Raw genomic sequence first — 23,151 nt, 5'->3', positions numbered from 1 at the left:
GTAGGAAAAGGGTGATGTTGATATCAAATTATTGAATGTAACAGTTTAGAAGCTTACTGAAGTTAGACACATTCTATGTTTGAAGAGAAATCTCATCTCTGTGAGCTAGCTGTCAAAGTCCGAACTTGTGAATACTTTCACAAGTGATTCGTGGAATGGGAGTAGACAAACATTAGTGATGACTCAGGGCAACATTAAAGACGCCTTTTATCTTATCAATGAAATGGTTGATTTCATTAATATGGCTGGATTTAGGATGGATGCAGGTCTATGGCACTGTAGACTTGACCATATGAGCGAGAAATATATGAAGTCTCTACTTTTGAAAAGTAAACTTCAAGGCCTGAAATCAATTGATTTGGATTTCTGTGAAGATTGTGTTTATGACAAATATAAGAAAGTTTATTTTTCAAAGTGCAGGTCAATGGTGAAATCAAAGAAACTCGAGTTAGTGCATACTGATGTATGGGGGGCCTACTCCAGTTCAATCCATTGGAGGTTCTCATTTTTTTGTCATGTTCATTGAGGATTACACGAGAAAGGTATGGGTTTATTTCTTAAAGAAAAAATTCGATGTATTTGAAGTATTTAATAAATGAAAAGCTATGGTAGAAAATGAGACAGGCTTGAAGCTGAAGTGTCTCAGATCAGATAATGAGGGTGAGTACCATGATCAGAAATTCAAAAATTTATGTGCTACAGAGAGGGTCAGGCATGAGTTGATTGTTCCAAGGACACCGCAGTAGATTTGTGTAGTTGAACGCATGAATAAAACAATCACGAAGCGTGATAGAAGCATGAGGCTGAATGCTAGCTTGCCAAAACAGTTTTGGACTGAAGCAGTTAACACTGTAGTTTATTTGATAAAATGTAGTCCATCAATACCTTTGAAGGAAAACTTACCTGAAGAAGTTTGGAGTGATAAAAGCGTGTGTCCAACTCATTTAAGAGTATTTGGGTGTTTTGCATATGTGCATTTAGATGCAGGGTTTAGAAGCAAGCTTGACTCAAAATTTGTCAAGTGCACCTTTATTAGATATGAATCATATGAGTTTGAGTACAAGTTATGAGATTATCATAATTATAAATTTATCAGAAGCAAGGACGCCACTTTCAACGAAATGGAGATGCACAAGGAAATGGTCAGAACTCGGGATATTTTGTTAGCTACTTCTAAATGATCCAAATATGTGGAGATAGATGATATTAGTGATCAGAAAGATGAAGAAAGATGTAGTGCTCAGTTAGAATGAGTATTGTAAGGTCCTCAGTCTTATGCTACAGAAGTCAGAAGATACAACAAAGTGACACGACCCGTACAGAGGTATTCTCCTTATTTACACTATTTGTTACTAACCAATTATGGTGAACCAGAGTGCTTTGAGGAGGTTACTCAAGTTGAAGATTCAAGGGAGTGAGATTTTGTCATGGATGAAGAAATGCAATCTTTGGCCTCAAAACAGACTTAGTATTTGAAGGTACTATTAAATGACAAAAGAGAACTGCAGAACAAGTGGGTCTACATGCTGAAAGAGGAGTTAGATGGTAGCAAGCGCTACAAAGCAAGACTTGTTGTGAAGGGTCTCTAGCAGAAGGAAAGAGGGAATTATACAGAGATCTTCTCCTCATTAATGAAGATGACTACTATCAGGGTTGTGTTGAGTCTGGTAGTAGTGGAAGATCTATATCTGAAGCAGATGGATGTAAAAACAGCTTTCTTACATGGAAATTTGGATGAGGAGCTATATATGACGCAACCACAAGGCTACAAGGTTCCAGTCAAAGAAGGTTTGGTCTGCAAATTGAAGAAAAGTCTCTATGGCTTGAAGCTGACTCTGAGACAATGGTACAGGAGGTTTGACGGGTTCATGTCAAATAATGGATACATAAAGTGTCAGGTTAACCACTGTTGTTTTATCAAACACTTCGATAACTGTTATAATTTACTTCTTTTGTATGTGGATGACATGTTGATTGTAGAGGTAGATATGAAGAGAATAAGAAGGAACAGAAGTGCAGAACACTAAGGTTGTCTCAGACAGAGTATGTTTGAAGATCCTATAAAGGTGCAACAAGAGTGAGGTGAAACCAGTTAGCACTCCTTAAGTAGTCACTTCAAACTATCAAAGGAGCTATCGCCTAACTATAAAACAACACAAGCACAGCTGGAGAGAACCTCGTATGCTTCAACATGTTGAAGTTTGGTGTATGCGATGATTTGTATCAGACCAGATATTACGTATGCAGTGGGAGTGGTCAGTAGGTACATGGGCAATTCAGACAGGCATCATTAGGAGGCGGTAAAGTAAATTCTTAGGTATTTGAGGGGAATAGTCAACATGGCACATTATTATGAAAGCTTAGTAAAGTGCAGGGATCAATCTACAAGGTTTTGTAGATTCAGATCTGGCATAAAATGTGAACAGTAGGCCAAGTACAACGAGATATATTTTGACAATGAGGAACACAGAGGCGAGTTAGGTTTCTAAGTTACAGAATATTGTTGTACTTTTAACTACGAATGCCGAATATGTTGTTATCACTGATGCTAGCAAGAAGATTTAACTACAGAATTTCATGACAAAATTGGGTAAGAAGAAGGGAATCGGAAAACTCTACAGTGACAGTATGAGTGTGATTTATCTTGCTAAGAATATTGTTTTTCAAGTCAGGACGAAATACATCCAGCTTAAGTATCATTTCATTCGATCTATTCTAGAAGATGAGTAGTTATTTCTGAAAAAGTTACACACAGCTGAGACTCCTGCGGATATGTTGACGAATGTGGTGACTATTGAGAAACTGAAGTTATGATTGGCTTGGCTTCAGTTGGTTTTCATGAAGGTTGAGACCGGAGGTGAGCCACACCACGGTACGTTACTATAAAGTCGATTCAGATAGAGGTGCAGGTACATATAAATGGTGTTTGGTGCTATAGACTCAAAGTAGAAGATTGTTGGGTTGTAGAGACTAAGCACAAGGCACTCGACGTATATGTGTCGGGTTAGGGTGCTGCTCGAACAGAGGAGCCGGTGCCTATGCACCGGCTTTGGACGCATATGCGCCCACTTTAAGGTAGGCACGACATAGGAGGGGCGCACCTTTGGGCGCTTATGCGCCAACTAAAGCGTCTATTTCCTAAGAGCTTCATGCATTGAAGACAAGTCTGGATGCCTATGCATCAGGAGCGGTTGGTCTCGGAATTTCTCGTTTTAATGCCAATTTCGAGCAACGAAAAGTTATGATTTGTTATTTTTTCCTTCAGTATTCTTCGGCAAACATCCCGGTGAAGGTGAGGAGTGTCAAAAATGGATTACAGTGATTCTACGTAAATTTTTGCGTTGGATCGGAGAGTGAAGATTGTAGAGCGAGTCCTGTAAGTTTTATTTTTTCGTGGAGAAAAAACTTGTGTGATTTTTTTGTAAAACATTCTAAAATTCATAGTGAAAGTTTCTGGTAGTGTGGCTCTATACTTTATTTCCCGTTCTCGAGTTTTTCTACGTAAATTTTTTTGTGTTATTCTAATTGTTTTAATTGTGCTTCAGCTTTTATTCTAGTTCCAGTTTTTTTTATCAAATTGGTGTGATTGAGCTATCCTGCAGTGTGGCATAGTTTCTAACTAATTCTAAATTGGGATTATTTGTGATATATATTCCTATCACAATACATGTTTATAAATATCAATATTCATTAAAATAAGATCTATAAATCTACAATCTTTTAAAGGCTCCTTATAAGCTAAGAAACGTATCTTTGGCACACTTCTTATCAAGCCTATAAGAAAAATCATCAAAATTATGCACAAAGTACACTGCATCAAATACCTGAAGGCACGACATTTAAAGCTTCTTAATGTCATATCAAGAAATACTATTAACACTTTATGTAATTATTTAAAGCATGGACAAGAACTCTAGCCTATTTTTATCATATTGAGATACGTAGCACACAATTCTGATGTATTTACATATTTTACACCCAATTTTTCATATTTATATATATAGAACTTTGGTGCTTTAAACCTATTAAAAAGTATATTAGAAATTAATTTATTCCTGTGAGAAGTTATGATGACTAAATTATTTCCTTATATTAGAAGTTATTTCTTTTCAAATTTTATATTTATTTCTTTGAATTGGATTTATTTTATTTTCTATTTTAGGCTTTCTTATTTTATGTTGTTTTTTTTATCTCCAAAATCATTAATATGAATTGATTAATTGGAGATATTATGAGTTATATCTTTACTTTCATGTTATTTATTTTTTGTTGTCTTTACTTTTCGAGAATTCGTGTAAGGGTTATGTATATCCTCTTTCATATCAATAAAATGATTATGCATTATTTTGAATTTCATTTTGGTATCAGAGTCAGATTTTGCACCCAAGCGAACGGTCCTCATTCTAGAATCGTCGGACTCCCATCCTAACATCCTCCTTACGGAAAGGGAGGGGAACTCGTGTTTGCATTTGAAACAAAAATTTCTTCAACTTTACCTCCTGCAGCAAATATTTTTCTGTGCGGACTCCTGACGTAGTTCTAGGTGCGGCGCAGAGTATTCCTGAGTTATTTTTAGGTTATTTATGAGTTATTTTCAATAATCCCGAAATAACCCAGAAATAACTCGCAATCTTTATTTTTAAATTATTTTTGAATTATTTCGAAACTTTTGAAAATAAATTAAAAATAACTCAGAAATAACATGCTTCCAAATTAATCATTTGTGGAAAATGAGCGCCACCTGCAGAACTCAGCTGCTGTTTTTTTTTTTTTTTCCAGCCGCCGGCCCCTTCTTCCCGTTTTCTACCTTTCTTTGCATCAAGCCTTTCCCCTCATCCGTGAATTCAATATGTTCCGGTTTCGGCTCCGTTTTTGGCGGCGCCCTACTTGTTGTCTCAGCTTGCGGTATTCTCTTCCAAGCTCAAGAAAGTCATTTTCCATCTCATCCCGTAAAGGATCCCGCATCTTCACATTAAGCAAAACCCCAAGCACTTGCATCATGCTCTGGTCCTGAAGATACAAATTTAGGTTCTTAGGGTTCTTCTGAACCTCCTGGAGCATCGTGACAAAATCTGCTTGTCGTAGATACGCCCTTGTAGATGGATCAGCCGTCAACTCTCCACAACCACAAAAGCCGGACTTTCTACCATTCAACAATTCGATATGCTGCTATCTGTCTTCTTCCTCTTTCCTGTCCCATGGCAGGCGAAGCGAAGGAGAAGGAAGCGAGAAACGCAGCCTATAAAAAGAAAGATTTTGAGACAGCGATCAATCAATAAACTAAAGCAAAGCATTGGAGATTGATGACAAGGACATCTCTTTTCTGATTAATAGGGTTGCTGTTTACTCAGAGATGGGGAAGTATGAAGATTGTATAATTGACTGTGACAAAGCTATCGAGAGGGGTCGTGAACTTCATTCTGACTTCAAGAGGATTACAGGAGCTGATATTCCAATGCCAAATGTTGCAAATCTGGAGAAGTGGCTCTTCCTCAGGTTGAGGACATTGTCCGGGCAAAGAGAGCTTGCTATCAGTCAGTACCATTAGCCTTTCTTCTCCTGAGTCTGGCTCTTCTTTGCAGCTTTTTTCTGCGGCAAACCCTCCTCCAAAGCTTTTTTTCTATAGCACGCCTTCCAGAACTCTTTCCTTCCACAGCCCTACCTCCGGAACTTTTCCTACAGCAAGCCTCCCCCGGAACTTTTCCTGCAACAGGCCTCCAAAACATTTTCCGGCAGCTTTTCCTGCCGAAAATCCTCCTCCGAAGCCTTTTTTGGAGGAGATCTTTTTTGCAGCAGCTTTTCTTGCATCAAGCCCTCCTCCGAAATCTTTCCTGCAGTAGACCCTCCTCCGAAACTTTTCTACAACACCCTTCTCTAGAGCTTTTCTTAAAACATATCCACCTGAATTCTTCGTGCAGTAGACCCTCTTCCGGAGCCTTTCACTCATTCAGAACTTTTTCCTGTACTAAGCCCTCGTCTGGAACTTTTCTACCACAGGCCCTCCTCTAGAGCTTTGCAAAAAATCGGATCGGGAAAAATCGTAAAACAGAAAACAGCGAAACACACAGATTTATGTGGTTCGGCAAATTGTCAACGTCCACAAAGCTGCGGAGGATTTTATTAACTTGGGGAATTACACATGTCGATCACCTTGACGATGACAATAAAACACTCTCTCTCTACCTCTTTCTCTCTCCTCTCCTCCTCTCCTTCTCTCTCTCCTCGAGAGCTTCAAACTGAAGCACACCAGAAGAAGAACCTGGAAAACAACTAATGCCGAAGAGAGATAACATGGGGAGCTAGCATGCCTAATTATTAATTTTATCATGTCATTAGGCCCATTAAAGAATCAATCAAATAATTAATGAAACTCATTAATTATTTATTTTTCTCTTCTGCAGCAAATCATAGAAAGAATCAAGAGTAATTAATTTAGCAATTAATTTTGAATATCAAATACAATTTGCTGTCAAATATGAGAAAATAACAATTTGAACAATAGACTGATTTCCATATTCGCAACAAATCGCCTACTCAAAGATTGATACACTGGCTGCATCATCCACCAGCTGCGTCGCCCTTTTCTTCAAATGTGATATTTTTCACCTTTGCAACTCAAAGCTCCGGTTTTCATGCCAGAAAACCAACTGAAGTCGAGCACAACTTCAGTTTCTCAAGAGTAATACTCTCAGTCGACATATCAGCGTCAACATAGTCTTGTACCTCCAAGTTTTTTCCCGGGTTACTCATGTTTCTATTTACAACTCCCACTGCATGGGCAATATCTTGTCTCAGTTGAAAGCCCTTTTCAACAAGTTTAGTCTTATACCTCTTATTGTTATCAAGCGTAGTCTTCATCCGGTACACACACCTGTTATGCAATGTCTTCTTCCTTGGTGGAAGTTCTGTCAGCTCCCAAGTCTGAGTCCTTGGCAGGGAATCCATCTTTTCCAGTCGCTTTCCCAGTAATGAAAGACGAAGTTTTCTCTCATAGAGGTAATCTTTTTCTATCTGCATCCTTCAGTAACCAAAATCTGTGTCACTAACTTCTCGATCTCCGATGACATCACATTATCTCCGACCATCGTTTTCCCTTAGATTCTGAGCTTTGATGCCAGTTGTTGTAAAAAACGACGGCAATAAAGGGAAAAACCGGATTGAAAAAAATCGCAAAACAGAAAACAACGAAACACACAAATTTACGTGGTTCGAAAAATTACCTACGTTCACGGAGCTGCAGAGGATTTTATTAGCTTGAGGAATTACACCCTTTGATCACCTCGACGATTACAAGAAAGTACTTTTTCTCTCTACCTCTTTCTCACTCCTCTCCTCATCTCCCCTCTCTCTACTCGAGAGCTTCAAACCGAAGCACACCATAAGAACCTGAAAAACTACCAATGTCGAAGAGATAATATGGGGAGCTAGCATGTCTAATTATTAATTTCATCATGTCATTATGCTCATTAAGGAATCAATACAATAATTAATGAAGCTCATTAATTATTTCATTTTCTTTTCTGCAGCAAATCATAGAATGAATTAAGAGCATTTAATTTAGCAATTAATTTCGAGTATCAAATCTAATTTGTTTCCAAACATGAGGAAATATCAATTTGAACAGTGAACCAATTTCCATATTCGCAACACTCACCCGAAAATCTTACCTATATCAGGCCCTCCTTCAGAGCTTCACTGTAGTAGGCCCTCTACTTGAATTCTTCTAGCAACACGTCCTCCTCCAGAGTTTTTTCCTGTAACGAGACCTATCTCCAGAGTTTTTTTTCTACAGGTCATACCCTGCAGCTTTTTTCTATTGGTTGTCTACTTCCTTGCAAACTCCCATGTAGCATTACCTGTAGGAGCCTTTATGTTTACCTATAAACACTGCAAGAACTGCAGTCAAAGATAATCACAGCTGTCAACTTTCCTGCAAACTCCCCTACAGTATTACTTGTAGTAGCTTTATGTCTACTTACAGACGCTGTAGGAACTGCAACCGCTGTTGTCAACTTTCATGAAATCTCTCCTGCAGCATTATCTGTAGAAGTTTTCCACCTACCTACAGACACTGCAGAAACTGCAACAAAAAACAATCGCAGTACGCGATAAATACTTCAAGTTCTAGCTCTCAAGATTTTCTCACTCATTGATGTTCTCAAATCTAAGTTGAACATGATTTTCAACCATGTTTCAACTTGAGGGGGAGTGTTAGAAATTATATTAGGAACCATATTATTCCTGCGAGAAGTTATGAGAAATAAATTATTTCCTTATATTATGAGTTATTTCCTTTCGTAATTTATAATTATTTTCTTGGATTAGATTTATTCTGCTTTATATTTTAGGCTTTCATATTTTATGTTGTTTCGTTTATCTCAAAATTAATTAATGTGAATTTATTAATTGGAGATGTTAGAAGTTATATATTTCCTTTCATGTTATTTCTTTTTTATTGTCTTTCTTATTCTATGATTCATGTAAGGGTTATTTATACCTCTTTTAGATCAATAAAATGATTTCGCATTATTTTGGATTTCAACAAAACCAATGCATGAAAAAGTCTTTCACTTTTAAAAATCCGTAATAGTGCTATGTATGATGTGTTATGAAAGATTTAAGTAATACGTGTGTAAATACGGAAGTTTAGGTGTGAGATGTGTATATACATAAGAATTGTATGTTAAGTATGTATATGCTGCAAAAAACAAAATGGCAATCATGTTACCTAGCTTTAGTGATACAATATCATTCTTCAAAATAATTGAATTTGTGCATCATTGGTTCTAGAGCCGAGTGCCAAGAAACGACCAATCTCTTGAATTCACATAAGGTGTCCCACTCATCATAAGTTTGAGCATAAACATAGCCTTCCTAACATCGATTCGCTACTTTGTCTTTAATATTTCAAGGCTGGGATCACTTGTCAACATGATAGTTTTCATGTCATTGACCATATCCCATAAATCTTGGCCAATAAAATTTGATTTGATGCAAGACTTCCAAGCAATGTAGTTGGTGTTGTTCAATTTGTCTTCAGTGGAGAGTCGACCACTTAACTTAGTTGAAGTGACCTCAGCCAAGTTACATGTGCTGATCATCATAGACGGGCTATTAAATATAACCCGCTGATTGAGTAGTTGAAGTGGTAGGGTTTAGTCAGCCTGGAGAATTGTCTAACCTTTTATTCTGAACTCGTGCTCGACAGCTGGTGCGTAGCTGAGGAACTCAAAAGTCCTCCTTAAGGATGTACATTTAGTTTGGCTCAACGAACAACTGGTTCCTAATTTCAGGCTTGGTTGGTGGCATTCGGCTATACAAATCCAATGATATCACATTTATTAAGCAAACTGACTCAAGTCAAATATGAAACGATGGGATCTTAAAAGAGGTTTATTAACCCTAGTCATAAACAACTGGAACCAACACCCCTAAATGATGAAGACATGACAAACCTCTTATATATAAATGACCAAATTTTAGAAATATGCAATAACATAAAAAATTATCTCAAACATAGCTATTCAAGTGCAAAAATAAGATGAACAGTGTAGCTTGTAACTTAACAGAAAAGAGGAAATCATATAGATTCAAATATAAATCTTTGTTCACAAATATATCTGTCATTTATACACTACTTGTTCTGTACAATAAGGATAGTAATTCAACTCTCACAAATGTAACTTGCCAATAAATAGTATTATAATTATGATCAACAGATTAGCATAAATGCAATTAATATTCACAGATTTAATTAGTACATTTAAAGTGCCATTTAGCAGACATTTTAAATGATCATAACTAAATTTGATTGAAACTTACTGCGTTTGCTGGTCCACCATGCAGAAACCTCAAATGTTCATTTCACATTCCTTTTAATATACAAAGGGCATCCTCCCGAATTTCAATCTGCATTCACCTCTCGATTTTACAAAAAATATCCTGAATCATTTTAACTGATATTGATGAGGCTAGTTTCAATAGCCAGCACTTTAAAGTTTCAGCAATTTCAGTTTCAGTCACAGCAATGAATAAACATGATCCTTGTTGACCTCAGAAAAGTTCTGATCTTGGAGCAGGACATGAATCAAGCTCCCTAATAATAGAAAACTGAAACTAACACTTTGCAGATTCAGCTCACCAAACTGTGCTTTTTATATCTCCCCATCTTCCTCATAACACATTGGCAGAATCTCATCAGCAGTAAAGATTCACTTTCAGCCAAAACTCCAGCTCACAAAAATATTGCTCCAGCCTGCATCAATGAGAACTTACAAAAGCCATGGAAGTATCTCCTTTACCTATCAATCCAAGTTTCTTCAAATGCTTTCCCAGCCTATTAAGCATCCTGAGAATTCTATCTGCCTGAGGGTGAATTCCCTCTTCCAGAGCAAGCTCCTGCACTGCCTCATTGATCTTAATACGCCTTGATCCTACCACCTTATGCCTGTTAAAATCTTTCAACTTTAACCTAGCCTCAGCTATACCATCCCATCTTCCAGCTGCTGCATATATATTCGAAATAACTTCAAAGTTCCCTTCTTCTGATAGTTCCAGACTTAGCAATTCATCAGTAATCTTCTCCGCAATGCCTACATTGTCATGAAACCTGCAAGCATTGAGAATACTTCCCCATATTACAGCATTAGGCTCCAAAGGCATCGACTTGGCAAGGCTGTAAGCCTCCATTAGAAGACCTCCTCGCCCAAGAATATCAATAAGACATCCATAGTGCTCAATCCTGGGAACAATCCCATAATCCTTCTGCAAACTGCTGAAATATCTACGAGCCTCTTTGATGAGCCCTAGGTGAGTACAAGCGCAGAGCACTCCAACGAAGGTAAAACCATCAGGAATTATCCCTTCCTCCTCCATCCTAGCAAACAGTTCCAGAGATTTCTTACCATGCCCGTGCAAAGCAAGGCCATGAAGCATAGAGTTCCATGAGACCAAGTCCTTCTCTTCCATTTCTTCAAAGATGTTCCATGCCACATCTAAATCACCGCACTTTGAATACATATCAATCAATGCATTGCTAATTTGAGTAGTAAAAGTCATTTTTTTCCTCCTGGCAGTATCATGGATTCTCTTACCCAACTCGAGGAATTTCGACCGAGCGCACGCAGCAAGAATGCTAACAGCAGCACCAGAATCGAGTTCCAAGCCAGCTTCCTCCATTTGATCCAACAAGGCCGAAGCCTCTTTAGCGAGGCCCTTCTCAGCATAACTAGATATCATTATCGTCCATGGAACCACATTCTTAACAGGCATTTTATCAAACATCATGCTTGCCATCTCCATGTCTCCCTCATTGCAATAACCCGACACCACAGTGGACCAAGACACCACATTCCTTGCAGGCATTCTGCAAAACAAATCAAACGCTGCATCCATTTCACCAGCCTTTATATAACCATCCAACATGCTGTTCCAGCTCACGTTATCCTTGTCAGGCATTTCATTAAACAACCTTCGTGCACCCCACACATCCCCTGCTCTAGCAAGCGCAGCGAGCATTGAATTCCACGATACCAAATTTTTTACAGACATCTCATCAAAAACTTTACCGGCTGAGCCCGCTTCGCCGGCCTTGGAGTAGGAATCGATAAGCGAATTGGGAACGAAGGTGTCGGAGAGGAAGCCCAGCTTAATAATATGCGCGTGGATGAGCTCGATGGTGCGGAGTGAGCCGGAGAAGGATTTGAGGAGGAAAGGGTAGGTAAAGGAGTCGGCTTTAATGGAGGAAAGCTGCATGCGAAAGAAGGTGGCGAAGGAGTGGGAGGGGAGGGAGTTTTGGGCGAAGGCCCGAATGAGGGTGTTGAAGAGATGGGAGGTCGGTTCGGTGACGAGGTTGAAGACGGCGGCGGAGGAGGAGGGGAGGAGGCAGAGGGAGTAGGAAGCGATGAGCTTGGAGGCGATGTAGGGGTTAGTGTGGAGGTGAAGACGAAAGATTTGAGAGTGGAGTTGGAGTAGGCGGTGACGGTCGGAGCATTTGTGAAGGTCGGAAAGATGATGGTCGAGGAGGCGGCGGGGGGAGGTGAATTGGGATGCGTGGAGATGACCGGACATGGTGGCGGCAGCGGAGGAGATGACCGGCAACGGGTGCTAGGAGGGGCTCTCCGGTTTTGACTTTTGAGGATGGAAGTTTTGAGTGGTTTCTTATGAGGGAAAATATTTGCATAGGTGAGTAGTTTGTAGGAGGTTATTCAAACTTATCTTTAACTATCGAAATTATAGAAGCATGAAATTTATTTATATATTACAAATAAATTATAAATAGGTTATAGAGAGATTAAAGAGAATATAATACGGTTATAATCCCCTTATACTCTCTAAATAACCTCATGACGTACGCAGATATATTTATTTTTATGCATAAATTTGTGTCAACAAATTGATATAAATATAAATAACATGATTTTAAAAATTGAATTGGACCGGTTACATCTAATCTCAAAATTAAAATCGTTGTTTATCCTAATTGATAAAAATAATAAGGACATTTACATACATAACACCCTCTTATTGTTTATTTACATATCTAATACCTAAACTTTGAATTTTACATTTGTACCACCCAAATCTTATCTATCACATAAAAAATACCATTATTTTAACTTTAAAATAGTGAAATACACCTTTTTATGCTTAGGTAAGGTGTCATATACATAAAAAATTGAAGTTTAGGTTTTAGGTAATACAAAGAAGTGGAGTGGTATGCATGTAAATGTTCCTCAATAATACTATTATACCATTTAAAACATATTAAAATAATTTTAATATTTGTTACATCATTTCATCTAGTTCAACATTCCGTTCAATCCAGATTGAATCTTTGAATCTTGAAGATCTACTTTTCCCGGTTCAATGTCTGATCTAGCTTTCACAACCTTGACAAATACCAAATTTTGCATGTTGCCACATGTATATATATAAGAATTGTAGGGTATGTATGTAAATCTATCTTCACTTATTTTTCTCATAATCTCTCCTGGGGTTACATGCATTACAAATTTGAAGCAAAAGCTTTTGGCATCAGTAAAATTGTTATTTAATCAACATCTGATAGAACTCACATGGCACTTGGAGTTTGTGGCCAATTAAAACTTAATTACTCGATATCAATGCAATCATAAGATGAAGTTATACAATATGATATGTTTAAATCACTGGTCAAACATCATGGACGTTGTGAGGTCACCATTGACTGCTAAGGTGAACTTAAGGGTTGTTTGAGCAGTTTAGCATAAGTGCATCATTATTCGCTTGTAATTTGAGCATAAAGGCCATGATTGTTGGATTCAAATCTGTAATGTATATCACGCACAAGACATAAAACATAGAAATCGAGAGAGTTATCGGTTATTACGTTCTTAAGAGTTACTGGTCTTTGTTGGCACATTTTCATACGTTAGACATATTTCAATTTATTTGACATCTTTTTATTGACAAATTCATCCGATGAAGTTGCTAGTCGGTCAGTTGGAGTGGCCTGTCGAATGATGCGACTAACTAGTACAAGCATTTAGTGATGTACAACTTTTTGTTGTTGATACTCATCTCTAATAATTTTGATAAAGATTAAAATGTATAATATAAAAGGGGAAATTACATGCATCCCACACAATTCTTATGCATCTACGAATCTAACACAAACTTTAATGTGTATATGCTTAATACTAAAATTTTTTAACATCATATAAAAATATCACAATAATTAACAGTTTAAAAGTAAAATCCACCTTTTCATGTATAGGTTTATGAAAACAAAATGTTATTAGTGTAAATATCCAATTTTAGGCTTTAGAAACATATATACATAAGAATTGGGTATCATCTGTGTAAATTTTCCATTATAAAAACTAAAAAGCTTTTATCATTCAATTCAATAATTGGGTTCCTAAGAGCCACTTTGTCACATCAAAACCAAGATTACCTTTCAACTTGCATATAACTATCTCTAAGTAAGTCACAACACTATAAAAACCTTTTTTTTTTTGCCTATAAACTTCAGTCTCCACTAAATTTAGTATGTTACGAACCTTGTAATTTAGTATGTTACAATTCTTGTGTAACTAAAATACAATTACATCTCCTTAACGAATCATATTTCCAACATAAATAGTACCATCTTTTATTCTACATCACATCTATTTGCACAACAACAACAACAACAACAACAAAGCCTTATTCCCACTACATGAGGTCGGCTATATGAATCCTTTTTCTCCATTGAGTCTTATTTAGTGTCATATTTTCATTTAGTTCTAGTAAATTAAGATCATTTTTAATACAATAAGCCCAAGTCTTCCTAGGTCTACCTCTGCCTTTCTTAACACTAGTCGAATTTAAAACATCTACTCTCCTAACCGGATCATCTAATGGTCGACGTTTAATATGACCAAATCATCTACTCTCTAATCACATCTATTTGCATCGTCAAAAAAATTAAAATAGCTCTTTCTCAGGGTTTTAATAATATCTTTTTCCATTTCTCATAAGAGAGTGATAACTTCATATCTTTCTTTACTCAATCTCTCATGGAAAAACACTAGTAATTCTCTTATTTTCTTCTTATGATGTTCTTTATGGTTTTAGGGACTTAGCCCGTCTTCAACTCATATGGATATCCCTTCTTTCCCCCTTCTTTCTTCTTCTTTCCCTCATCTCATGCTCTTCTTGACTCGGACCCTTCCCTCAACCAGAAAGGGTTGATTACTTCACATCTTACTACTTCTTCTAGATTTAATCTTTATTTTATATCTTCTTCAGATGATAACCTTTGTTTTTCAAATCATGATGTGGGGGAAGATTCCTTACAGTGAAATCTCACTTTAGTGGGTTATGCTCTAGGTAAGAGAATTTTCTAAGATAACTAGATTCAAACCTTTAGAAAGATATAAAGATAAAAAAGCGATGTTGATCTTATATCTCTTACGTATGGATTTTTTCCTCTTTAAATTCTTGTGTATGGAAGATCTTGAAATGTACCAATTGGGAAGACCTTGGTATATTGACAATAAACCATTTATTCAAAAGATGGATTCATGACTTTAAACTCATGAAAGAGGATTTCAGAGCTATTTCTATATGGGTTAAATTTCTAAATCTCTCTTTATGTTATTGGAGTATTTCATGGGACGAGGGTACCGGCAGTGTCTGGAGTTGGCCAAATCTATGGTGCAAGAAATTATGCAGGCTCTAGTCTTCTTCTTACCCAGAGTCTAGATCACATTACATATTCTAAATATTTGACAACTAAAAAGTGTAAAACTACTAATACTATTAGGCTATTACAAATTTCACCTCCATCCCATGGCATTCTTGTAATAAAGAGCAAGCAACAAAAGGCCATTGGCTCATGTGCCCGCACTCTCCGCATGTAATCCTCCCATGTGATCTCTCTCACCTCGCAGCCCCTCCTGCCAGATAAAAGCCAGCAAGGCAGCCAAGCCGAACCTCACTCTTCACACAGTCCTCTCCCTCTCTCTCCCTCTTCTCCTTTTCCATGGCAATGCCCATCCTCCTCCTCTCCTTCTTCCTCCTAATCTCCTCCTCCTACGCCAACAAGTACAACGTCGGCGACGAGAAAGGCTGGAACCCCGGCGTCAACTACACTCTCTGGGTCAACAAGCACCGTCCCTTCCATGTCGGCGACTGGCTCGGTACTCTCCTCCTAACCCTAACCCTAACCCACCACTCTCCCCTCCAATCTCTCTCTCCCCCTTCCCAGATCTGACACATCTCTTCCGCGAACTCCTGTTTTCAGTGTTCTACTACCAGTCCGGCATGGCCGATGTCGTGCAAGTCGACGAGACGGCCTACAACAAGTGCGATGCGTCTCACCCGATCTCTAATTACAGCAAGGGAAGGAGCTACGCCTTCGAGCTCAACGAGACTAAGCGGTATTACTTTATATGTAGCTATGGGTATTGTTATCAGGGCATGAAGGTTTCCATTCTCGCGCATCCCCTTCCTCCCCCTTCCCCTCCTCCGTCCGATGATCATTCTGCTGCTCCTCGCGCGGGGATTATTTCCAGTTCTATTGTTGGCTTTGCCATCGCCGCTATCCTTCGGTTTCTGTTTTGAGTTATTTTCAGTGAGTGATTTTGTAGGTTTCTTTTTCTTAAACTGTTTATTCTTGTTCCTAGGGTTTGGATTTGGTCTGATTTCTGATATTGTTTTTTCCTTTAATTTTACATTTGAACTTCTGTTCAAATCCAAGTGTGCTTCCGATTTGACATTATAAGCTTTGATCATCTTTTACTCTCCTTATCTCCTCTTCTGGTTCCCACCGGCGGCTACATCTCCATGGCCTGACAGTTTAGGTAAACATTTAAAGGAAGATGTATTGGTTTTCAAAATTCTTTAATTTCATGAATTTGAATCGTGTAGCCGCTGATTTATCGTATGGCGGAAGGGATGCCGACTTCGAAAAAATATTACATCAGTGCTACGCACCTAGAGTAACATGCGTAGCCAATAAAATAACGCCACGACACCCTGCGCGACAGAGAAAAAAAACGGCACAGTAACACGGGAAATATTCTCTTTCGTGTTATTCATGTGTTATTGTGTATTATTCATGTGTTATTGTGTTCTAGAAATATTCTTGGTGTTATAATAACATAATAACACATCAATAACACATCAATAACACATAATAACACATGAATAACACGGATAAGAATATTTCCTGTGTTATTGCGTCGTTTTTTTCTCTGTCGGGAATATTCTCCGTGTTATTCAAGTGTTATTGTGTATTATTCATGCGTTATTGTATCATGAGAATATTCTTAGTGTTATAATAACACAATAACACATCAATAACACATGAATAACACGCAATAACACATGAATAACACGGGGAGGAATATTCCTCGTGTTACTGTGCCGTTTTTTTCTCCTATCGCGCGTGGCGTGATTTTATTGGCTACGCACGGTATTACTAAGTGCGTAGTACTGATGTAATATTTTTTCGCCGACTTGGCGGTCTGTTTCCATCTTTAGCAAACAGGAATGGCTGGAAACGGTTTGGATACAATCATGTAAATAGGCAAATTAATTTAAATATAAATCTTTGCAATCATGCACTCATCATTTAAATTATGTCTATAAATTTAATGTTATTTTAAAATGTTTTCTTGTGTATCATAATATAATTCTTATTTTTTTATAAATCTAAACTTCAACATATTTACATCACACATCTTAAAATCACATTAAAATTATCAATGTGTAAATAAATACGATTTGTGTGGTGTGTATGAAATTTTCCTATTTTTTTTATATTTTTTCCTTCAAGGATATGGAAATATTTAAAATTATAATTAAAATCATGAAGATCCTTGCCGCCCGCTCTGACCCATCGTAGCCGCTGCCTACCCGCCCACCCAAGGTAATGCTTAGCATTAAATGGAGCAAGCAATACGTCGTATATGTCATGGACGACAGAGCTTAATATTGAAGCGTACGTGTATTCAATTATATTTTATAAAAAATATATAGTTTTTTCTTTTAAAAAATAAAACATGCTCAGCCAAATATTTTTATTTTTTTTGTTTTTAAAAATATATAAATCATAACAATATCAACCTTATTTTCTAAAAATAGAAAATGAAACAAAACAAAAAAAAAAATACTAGAAATATAAATATACAAGAGAAATTGATCCCAAAAAAACCTTAAATATTTCTAATTTTAGGGTCCCTCTCGCAAAGGATTTAGAACAGGATTTAGGGTCTGTTTGGGGCAGCTTGTGTGTTTCAGCATAAGCAGCTTATTCTAAAATGCGGCCCATAGATCGACCGTTGCGGACGACCCGCGGCCTACGTGTAGTGTAGAAAGCTCAAACATGAGAGTCAGTGTTTTCAAAAATGCGCAAATCAAACGGTTAATCAACGTTTTAAAAAACGCCGACTCACTTATAAGCTGCCCCAAACAAGCCTTTAATCTTGATGTAAAAATCCTGTTGCCGGCATTTTAGACAATAAAACCGCTAATTTGATAAATTCGGTTTTCAAAGATTTCAACTATTGTTAAATTTACAGAGTTTAGTAAATCCTAATAACTTAAATGTTTTTTTTTTTTTTTTAATGCCAGACAGCCCCTTTATTTTAAAAGTGAATTATTTGACTTGTATAACCGGTGCAGTTATGATATGAATTGTAAAGGACCTGGAGCCTACCTGCCATGTTTACCGGTGCGGCCAATTAATCACGTCGCAAGCCACCTGCCTCCAAGTCATAGTTAGCACTTAGCAGAGATACTCTTCCATCTATTTTTTGTTTTTTTTTTTTTTTATTTTTTAAGTATTGATGAATATTTCAATCATTGGAGCAATCAACATCATTATAATCAGCCTTTCCTCAACTAACTAAGATCACTTTCACAAATTCTAATGTTTTCTTTGTTCATATAGAAGGCTGTATATTTGTTGGATTTAGTTTTATATTTATATTACATAATATAACGTTTGTATTTTTGATGATTTTAAAAATCGGATCGAACTTGAAGGTTGGTTCTGACCGGTTTAACAATGAACTGGTCATTCAACTACTTAGGTCCAAACTCAAAATTATTTATGCATATAAAATCAAGATTGAACCGGTTAGAATTGGGGGTTGAAGCGACAAACCGATCTGTCTTTTAAAGAATCAACCGATTCAGATATTGTCTAATTTTAATCTTTTAATTTTGATGGGATGATCATAAATAAGATATTTAAATAAAATTAGAAAAAATATTATGTTTTAAAGCTTTGATTTATAATGTTATTTATTGAGTCAATAAAAATGATGTTAATATATCATTATATTATTATTTAAATTATATTAGAATAATTTAAAATTTTTATTATGATATTTGTTTCAATCATTAAATAATTTAACATTTTTTCTTTTAGTTGGATGCTGATTAGATTTTCACAATTTTGAAATTTGCATAGATAATAAAAAAGTCAATTATCACGGTGGTCAAAATTAAAACATTTCAAGTCAAATCAAAATATTTAGTACTTGACTAGTTGATGGTATGAATCCAAGCACATTGTTTCCATTGGGTCTCTAAGAATTTAATCTCTCCATAATAATGCATTATAGAAATTATGGATTAACTACCAATATTTTAATGAGAGAATCTACCAAAAGTTTTAGCCTATAAATGATTGAATTGAAGTTTATGATTGAAATTTTTTAACTAGAAAAGTGACATGTTGATTAAATTATTATTTGTAAATTTTTAAGACTACTATATTCTTACATAGTGTACATCAAAAAAATGTGAAAATGCTGATCGTGATGAGATCTATTGGTCCAGAAAGAAAAGAATACGATAAAAGAGAGCTTATGTTAAAGACCCGAAGCCAATCAAACTCAGCCGACCAGCAATGTCGGCTCAGCTTAGCCAATCGAACCGATCTTACCAAGCTAAAGCTAAACAAACTAAGCCGATCGAGTCAGAGAGCAATCAAGCGATCAACTCATATATATAAAATACTTGGAACATCTTGTACAACCTTCATTAAAGCAGTGGTAAAAAATATAATATTGGTATATTGTTCCCTCTCCACTATAAATAGGGGATCATTTTATGAGCAATAAAAGGATATAAATGATGTAATATTGTTCATTATTGTTCACTCCTCACTTTGTCGCTCTCTCTCTCTCTCTTCATATTACACTATATTTTCTGGGGTGTGATTCACAAACAAGTCATGATTTAACATCTTAAAAAGTGTGGTCAGTGTGGATCATGTCACACACAAGAAGATGAGCAGCACACATAGAAGAAACTCACAACAGAGACACCGACAATATATAGTACATAAGAAAGTTTGTGAAACAGTAAATCCAAGACCTGAAGGTTCAAATATTGGATGTCATCCAATAGACATTGACTCAAGAAAGAGAACAACATCCCCGACAGGAAGAACCATTTTGATACGAGCTAGGACTATAGTGATCGAAGACATTAGTCAAGTTGTAGAAACTAGCCAATAGCAACATATCTGTAAAAGAATACAACTCCTCTATATCATTCAGAACCAAGCAAGTCAACTGTCATCTACCAAAGAAATCCAACATGAAGAAAACCTAAAGCCAAGACACAATCCTCATCGCTCGACTCGAACTCGCACTGATAACTCATGAAGGCACTCATATTACCAAGCGATCGATGAGGCCCGTAAAATCGCCGCGAAGCGGACGACACTGCACACAAGAATACATCTCAAAGTAATAAGTGATTTGCAAGAGGACCGCATATCGTTCCCACAATCAAGTGTGTTAAGAAACAAATTTGAACAGGTGAAGCTACAGTAAGAACTATTCCAACCTAGTTCGGCGTGATTCAGAAAACAGTGAAAACAATTCCTAAATCTATCAAAGTCGGCGAAAAACAAAAACAGAGGAAAGCACAAATCAAATTGCTTTGGCGTTTCTTCAAGATTGTCGAGGATCGTGCCTCTGTGATTCAAGTTTGACACTTGGCTTTACTTTTCATGCAATTTCTCCTACATAGTTGTTGTCAACCAGGGATGATATTTTCTTCTTAAGCCTATGCTTAGGTCAAAAGAAAAGTTGGAATTCCACAAAGATAACTTTCTTTTATTTTTATGGCACCCCCAATAATTTTCAGATCCCCATAACTAGTTGACAGATCCAAAATAAAACATTCCTATTCTAATCAAATATTGTGGTTAACTTAAACATTCTACTAAGCTTCTGTCGCATTCGTAGATCATGATTGATTTTAATATCATAACTGGTTAGATTAGGAGGAAACGAACACCAAAATGTTAACCAACAATTAAATAATTCAAAGCACAGAGAAGGTGTTATGAGAAATAGACAACAAAGAATCAAGTCAAGAAAACCATTCACAAAACACAGAGACATGAAAGTTAATTTATCTATTCAAATTTTGAGAGAAAAATTTAAAAAAAAAATCCCTTAAAACTCAAACCGACAAGAAACATCTTCATCATAGTAAAAATAAACTTATAGTCATTTGTCAATCCTCTCTTACAAAAGCGGCAAAAATAAATTCTCTCAAACACCACTCACCGAAAATAGACCAAAATAGGAGAAGAGAAGAAGAACTCTCTCAAACTCTAGCCTCTACCTAAAATTCTCTCTAAAACGCTCCCCACTCTTCCATAATGCCCTTTTTATAGCTTGAGTTCAAATTGCTTCAAAAAATCATCAGAATCTTACACTTCAAATTTTTCCAATTGAAGAATATACGTCGGCGTGACCTTGCCCGATTTATGGTGTAATTATGCCACTCTCTATTTTTGAGCAGTGTGATTACGCTGCATTTGGGTATGGCTATGCCTAGACTCCAGAGGCACGATTGTGATAGAGAGGGCATGACCACGCCCGAAAGATGGTGTGGTTATGTCGAGAGCAAATGGTTTCACAAGAATTCATGTTCACGGCGTGGCCACGCCAGAAAGTTGGCGTGACTACACCGCTCGCATGGCGTTGCCACGCCAGATCTAGGCGCGGCTACGCTAGCCTGATTTTTCTCAAAATTCTTGTTTTGCTACGATTACGTGCTAATCCTACTGTAATCTGGAAAATATAATTTCAACCTTTCAAAAGCATAAAATCAAGAATTTAAAGGAAAAATTTATCAGAATGAATGCATAAAAAATGCAAAAAAGCTGACGCAGTCTTTTAAATTGAGCGACAAAACTTTATTTCAGTATAAAGTCCAAAAAAGGTAATTGTAATAAGCACAAGGGCAATGAAACAATCGCTTACATTTCTTATAATTATAAGATGATTTATTAAGAAAATTACCATTGAGTGAAGGGCTCTACAAGACCTATAATTGTTAAAAATTATAAATCACAAATTGTACTTGCCAATGAAAACGGAATTCGCGAACTCCACCTGTCGTAATTTCTTCTGCGACAAACTTGCAAACTCCGCAAGCCGAACTGTAATTGTCACAATTTCTTCTGTCGCAAATCCAGTTGTCGCTATAGCCCTCTCGCGCGAACCTGTTATCTGGCCGACCTCTACCGCGAACTCCTGAAGCAGAACTCACAGAACTGTCGCAGCCCTTTATCAGAACTGCTTCGCACATGTTCGTACCCGCGAGCCCAATTCACTCCCAATAACCTCAAAGCGCTCCGCGAACCTCAAGCAAAGTTCATTTCTTCACTCCAACTCCAACAAAGGAAATCCAAAGTTTTCTTCCTTGAGAAATTCAAATCCAAAGTTTCCTTCCTTCAGCCTCCAGCAAAGGAAATTCCAGAGGAAATTCAAAGGGATAAAAATAAAAAAAATTCCATTGATCCCTTCCTTCCCTGATTCCGTCCGCCCAGCGCGTCCTCGCTGCAGCTCGCAACCGCCTGGAGGGAGCGAAACCAACCCGCGGACTCCTGTAACTACCTCGCTGAAACCGACCATGCTGAACTTTCTCAGAAGCCCGGTCGAACTACCGCAAACAATGGGAAACCTTACTCTGAAATCGTCGATGCTAGAGAATGTTTGCAGTTGCTAGAGCAGCATGGTGACCCAACCCTCTTCTGATATGTCAGAAATTTCATGATGTATTTCTCCTAACGGGCTGAATATTCGCCAAAGTGGAGATTTGTTAGGTATGACTCATATATCATATAAGAGACAGATGCTGGAGCAGAAGATTCTGTCCAAATTAGGGAAGTTTCCTTATGTGGGTTGGGGGTGATGTACATGTATAATTGTTAATTACATATTATACTCAAGGTTTCATTTTTCGCTCTTTCTAGGTTTATAAATGGATTTGTTTGTAACCCTAGGTCAGAATTTCAATTCCCATAAATTAGCAGTCAAGTATAATCCAGTCATTAAAAAAAAAAGCATATCAAGACATTTTGTTACATATTAAATTAAAGATGTGACATATTAAGCTAACAAGTTTTACACGTAAAAGAAATTAATCAATATATAATCACTAGACATCAAATAAAGGTGAAAATGAAAACGGAAAAAAGTAAACACATTGGATGAGAATTAATCAAAATAAATAGCATCCAAATGACACTATTATGTTATAAAATATGATTATAAGTTGTATTAGGCTAAGAAAATATCTCACATTTCAAAGCTTTAAAATATTGGTAACTGACCTCAAAACTAACATATTGCTAGTCACATT

At 36.8% G+C, this 23,151-nt stretch overlaps 2 protein-coding genes across 2 annotated transcripts; one reads left to right on the top strand and one right to left on the bottom strand.

Moving 5' to 3' along the window:
• Positions 1 to 9,705: 9,705 nt before the first annotated feature.
• Positions 9,706 to 12,169, bottom strand: LOC110024436 (pentatricopeptide repeat-containing protein At3g29230-like). Its single transcript, XM_020724399.1, has one exon. It carries the CDS (start codon positions 12,067 to 12,069, stop codon positions 10,261 to 10,263), a length of 1,809 nt encoding a protein of 602 aa, XP_020580058.1. The 5' UTR covers positions 12,070 to 12,169; the 3' UTR covers positions 9,706 to 10,260.
• A 3,248-nt stretch (positions 12,170 to 15,417) lies between these two features.
• LOC110024444 (lamin-like protein) lies at positions 15,418 to 16,254 on the top strand. Its single transcript, XM_020724412.1, has 2 exons — positions 15,418 to 15,665; positions 15,770 to 16,254. The coding sequence occupies exons 1-2, from the start codon at positions 15,509 to 15,511 to the stop codon at positions 16,087 to 16,089; spliced, it is 477 nt and encodes a 158-aa protein (XP_020580071.1). The 5' UTR covers positions 15,418 to 15,508; the 3' UTR covers positions 16,090 to 16,254.
• The last annotated feature ends 6,897 nt before the right edge of the window (positions 16,255 to 23,151 follow it).

Source organism: Phalaenopsis equestris, unplaced genomic scaffold (genome assembly GCF_001263595.1).
Source record: "Phalaenopsis equestris unplaced genomic scaffold, ASM126359v1 Scaffold000256, whole genome shotgun sequence".
Lineage (NCBI taxonomy): Eukaryota > Viridiplantae > Streptophyta > Magnoliopsida > Asparagales > Orchidaceae > Phalaenopsis > Phalaenopsis equestris.
This window is presented reverse-complemented; position numbering and strand designations above follow the sequence as displayed.

Bases quoted from the DNA above. Each gene is read 5' to 3' on its own strand.
- LOC110024436 (XM_020724399.1), bottom strand. From the start codon at position 12,069: ATGTCCGGTCATCTCCACGCATCCCAATTCACCTCCCCCCGCCGCCTC.
- LOC110024444 (XM_020724412.1), top strand. From the start codon at position 15,509: ATGGCAATGCCCATCCTCCTCCTCTCCTTCTTCCTCCTAATCTCCTCC. The intron at 15,666-15,769 runs GTACTCTCCTCC...TCCTGTTTTCAG, and splicing joins CCATGTCGGCGACTGGCTCG to TGTTCTACTACCAGTCCGGC.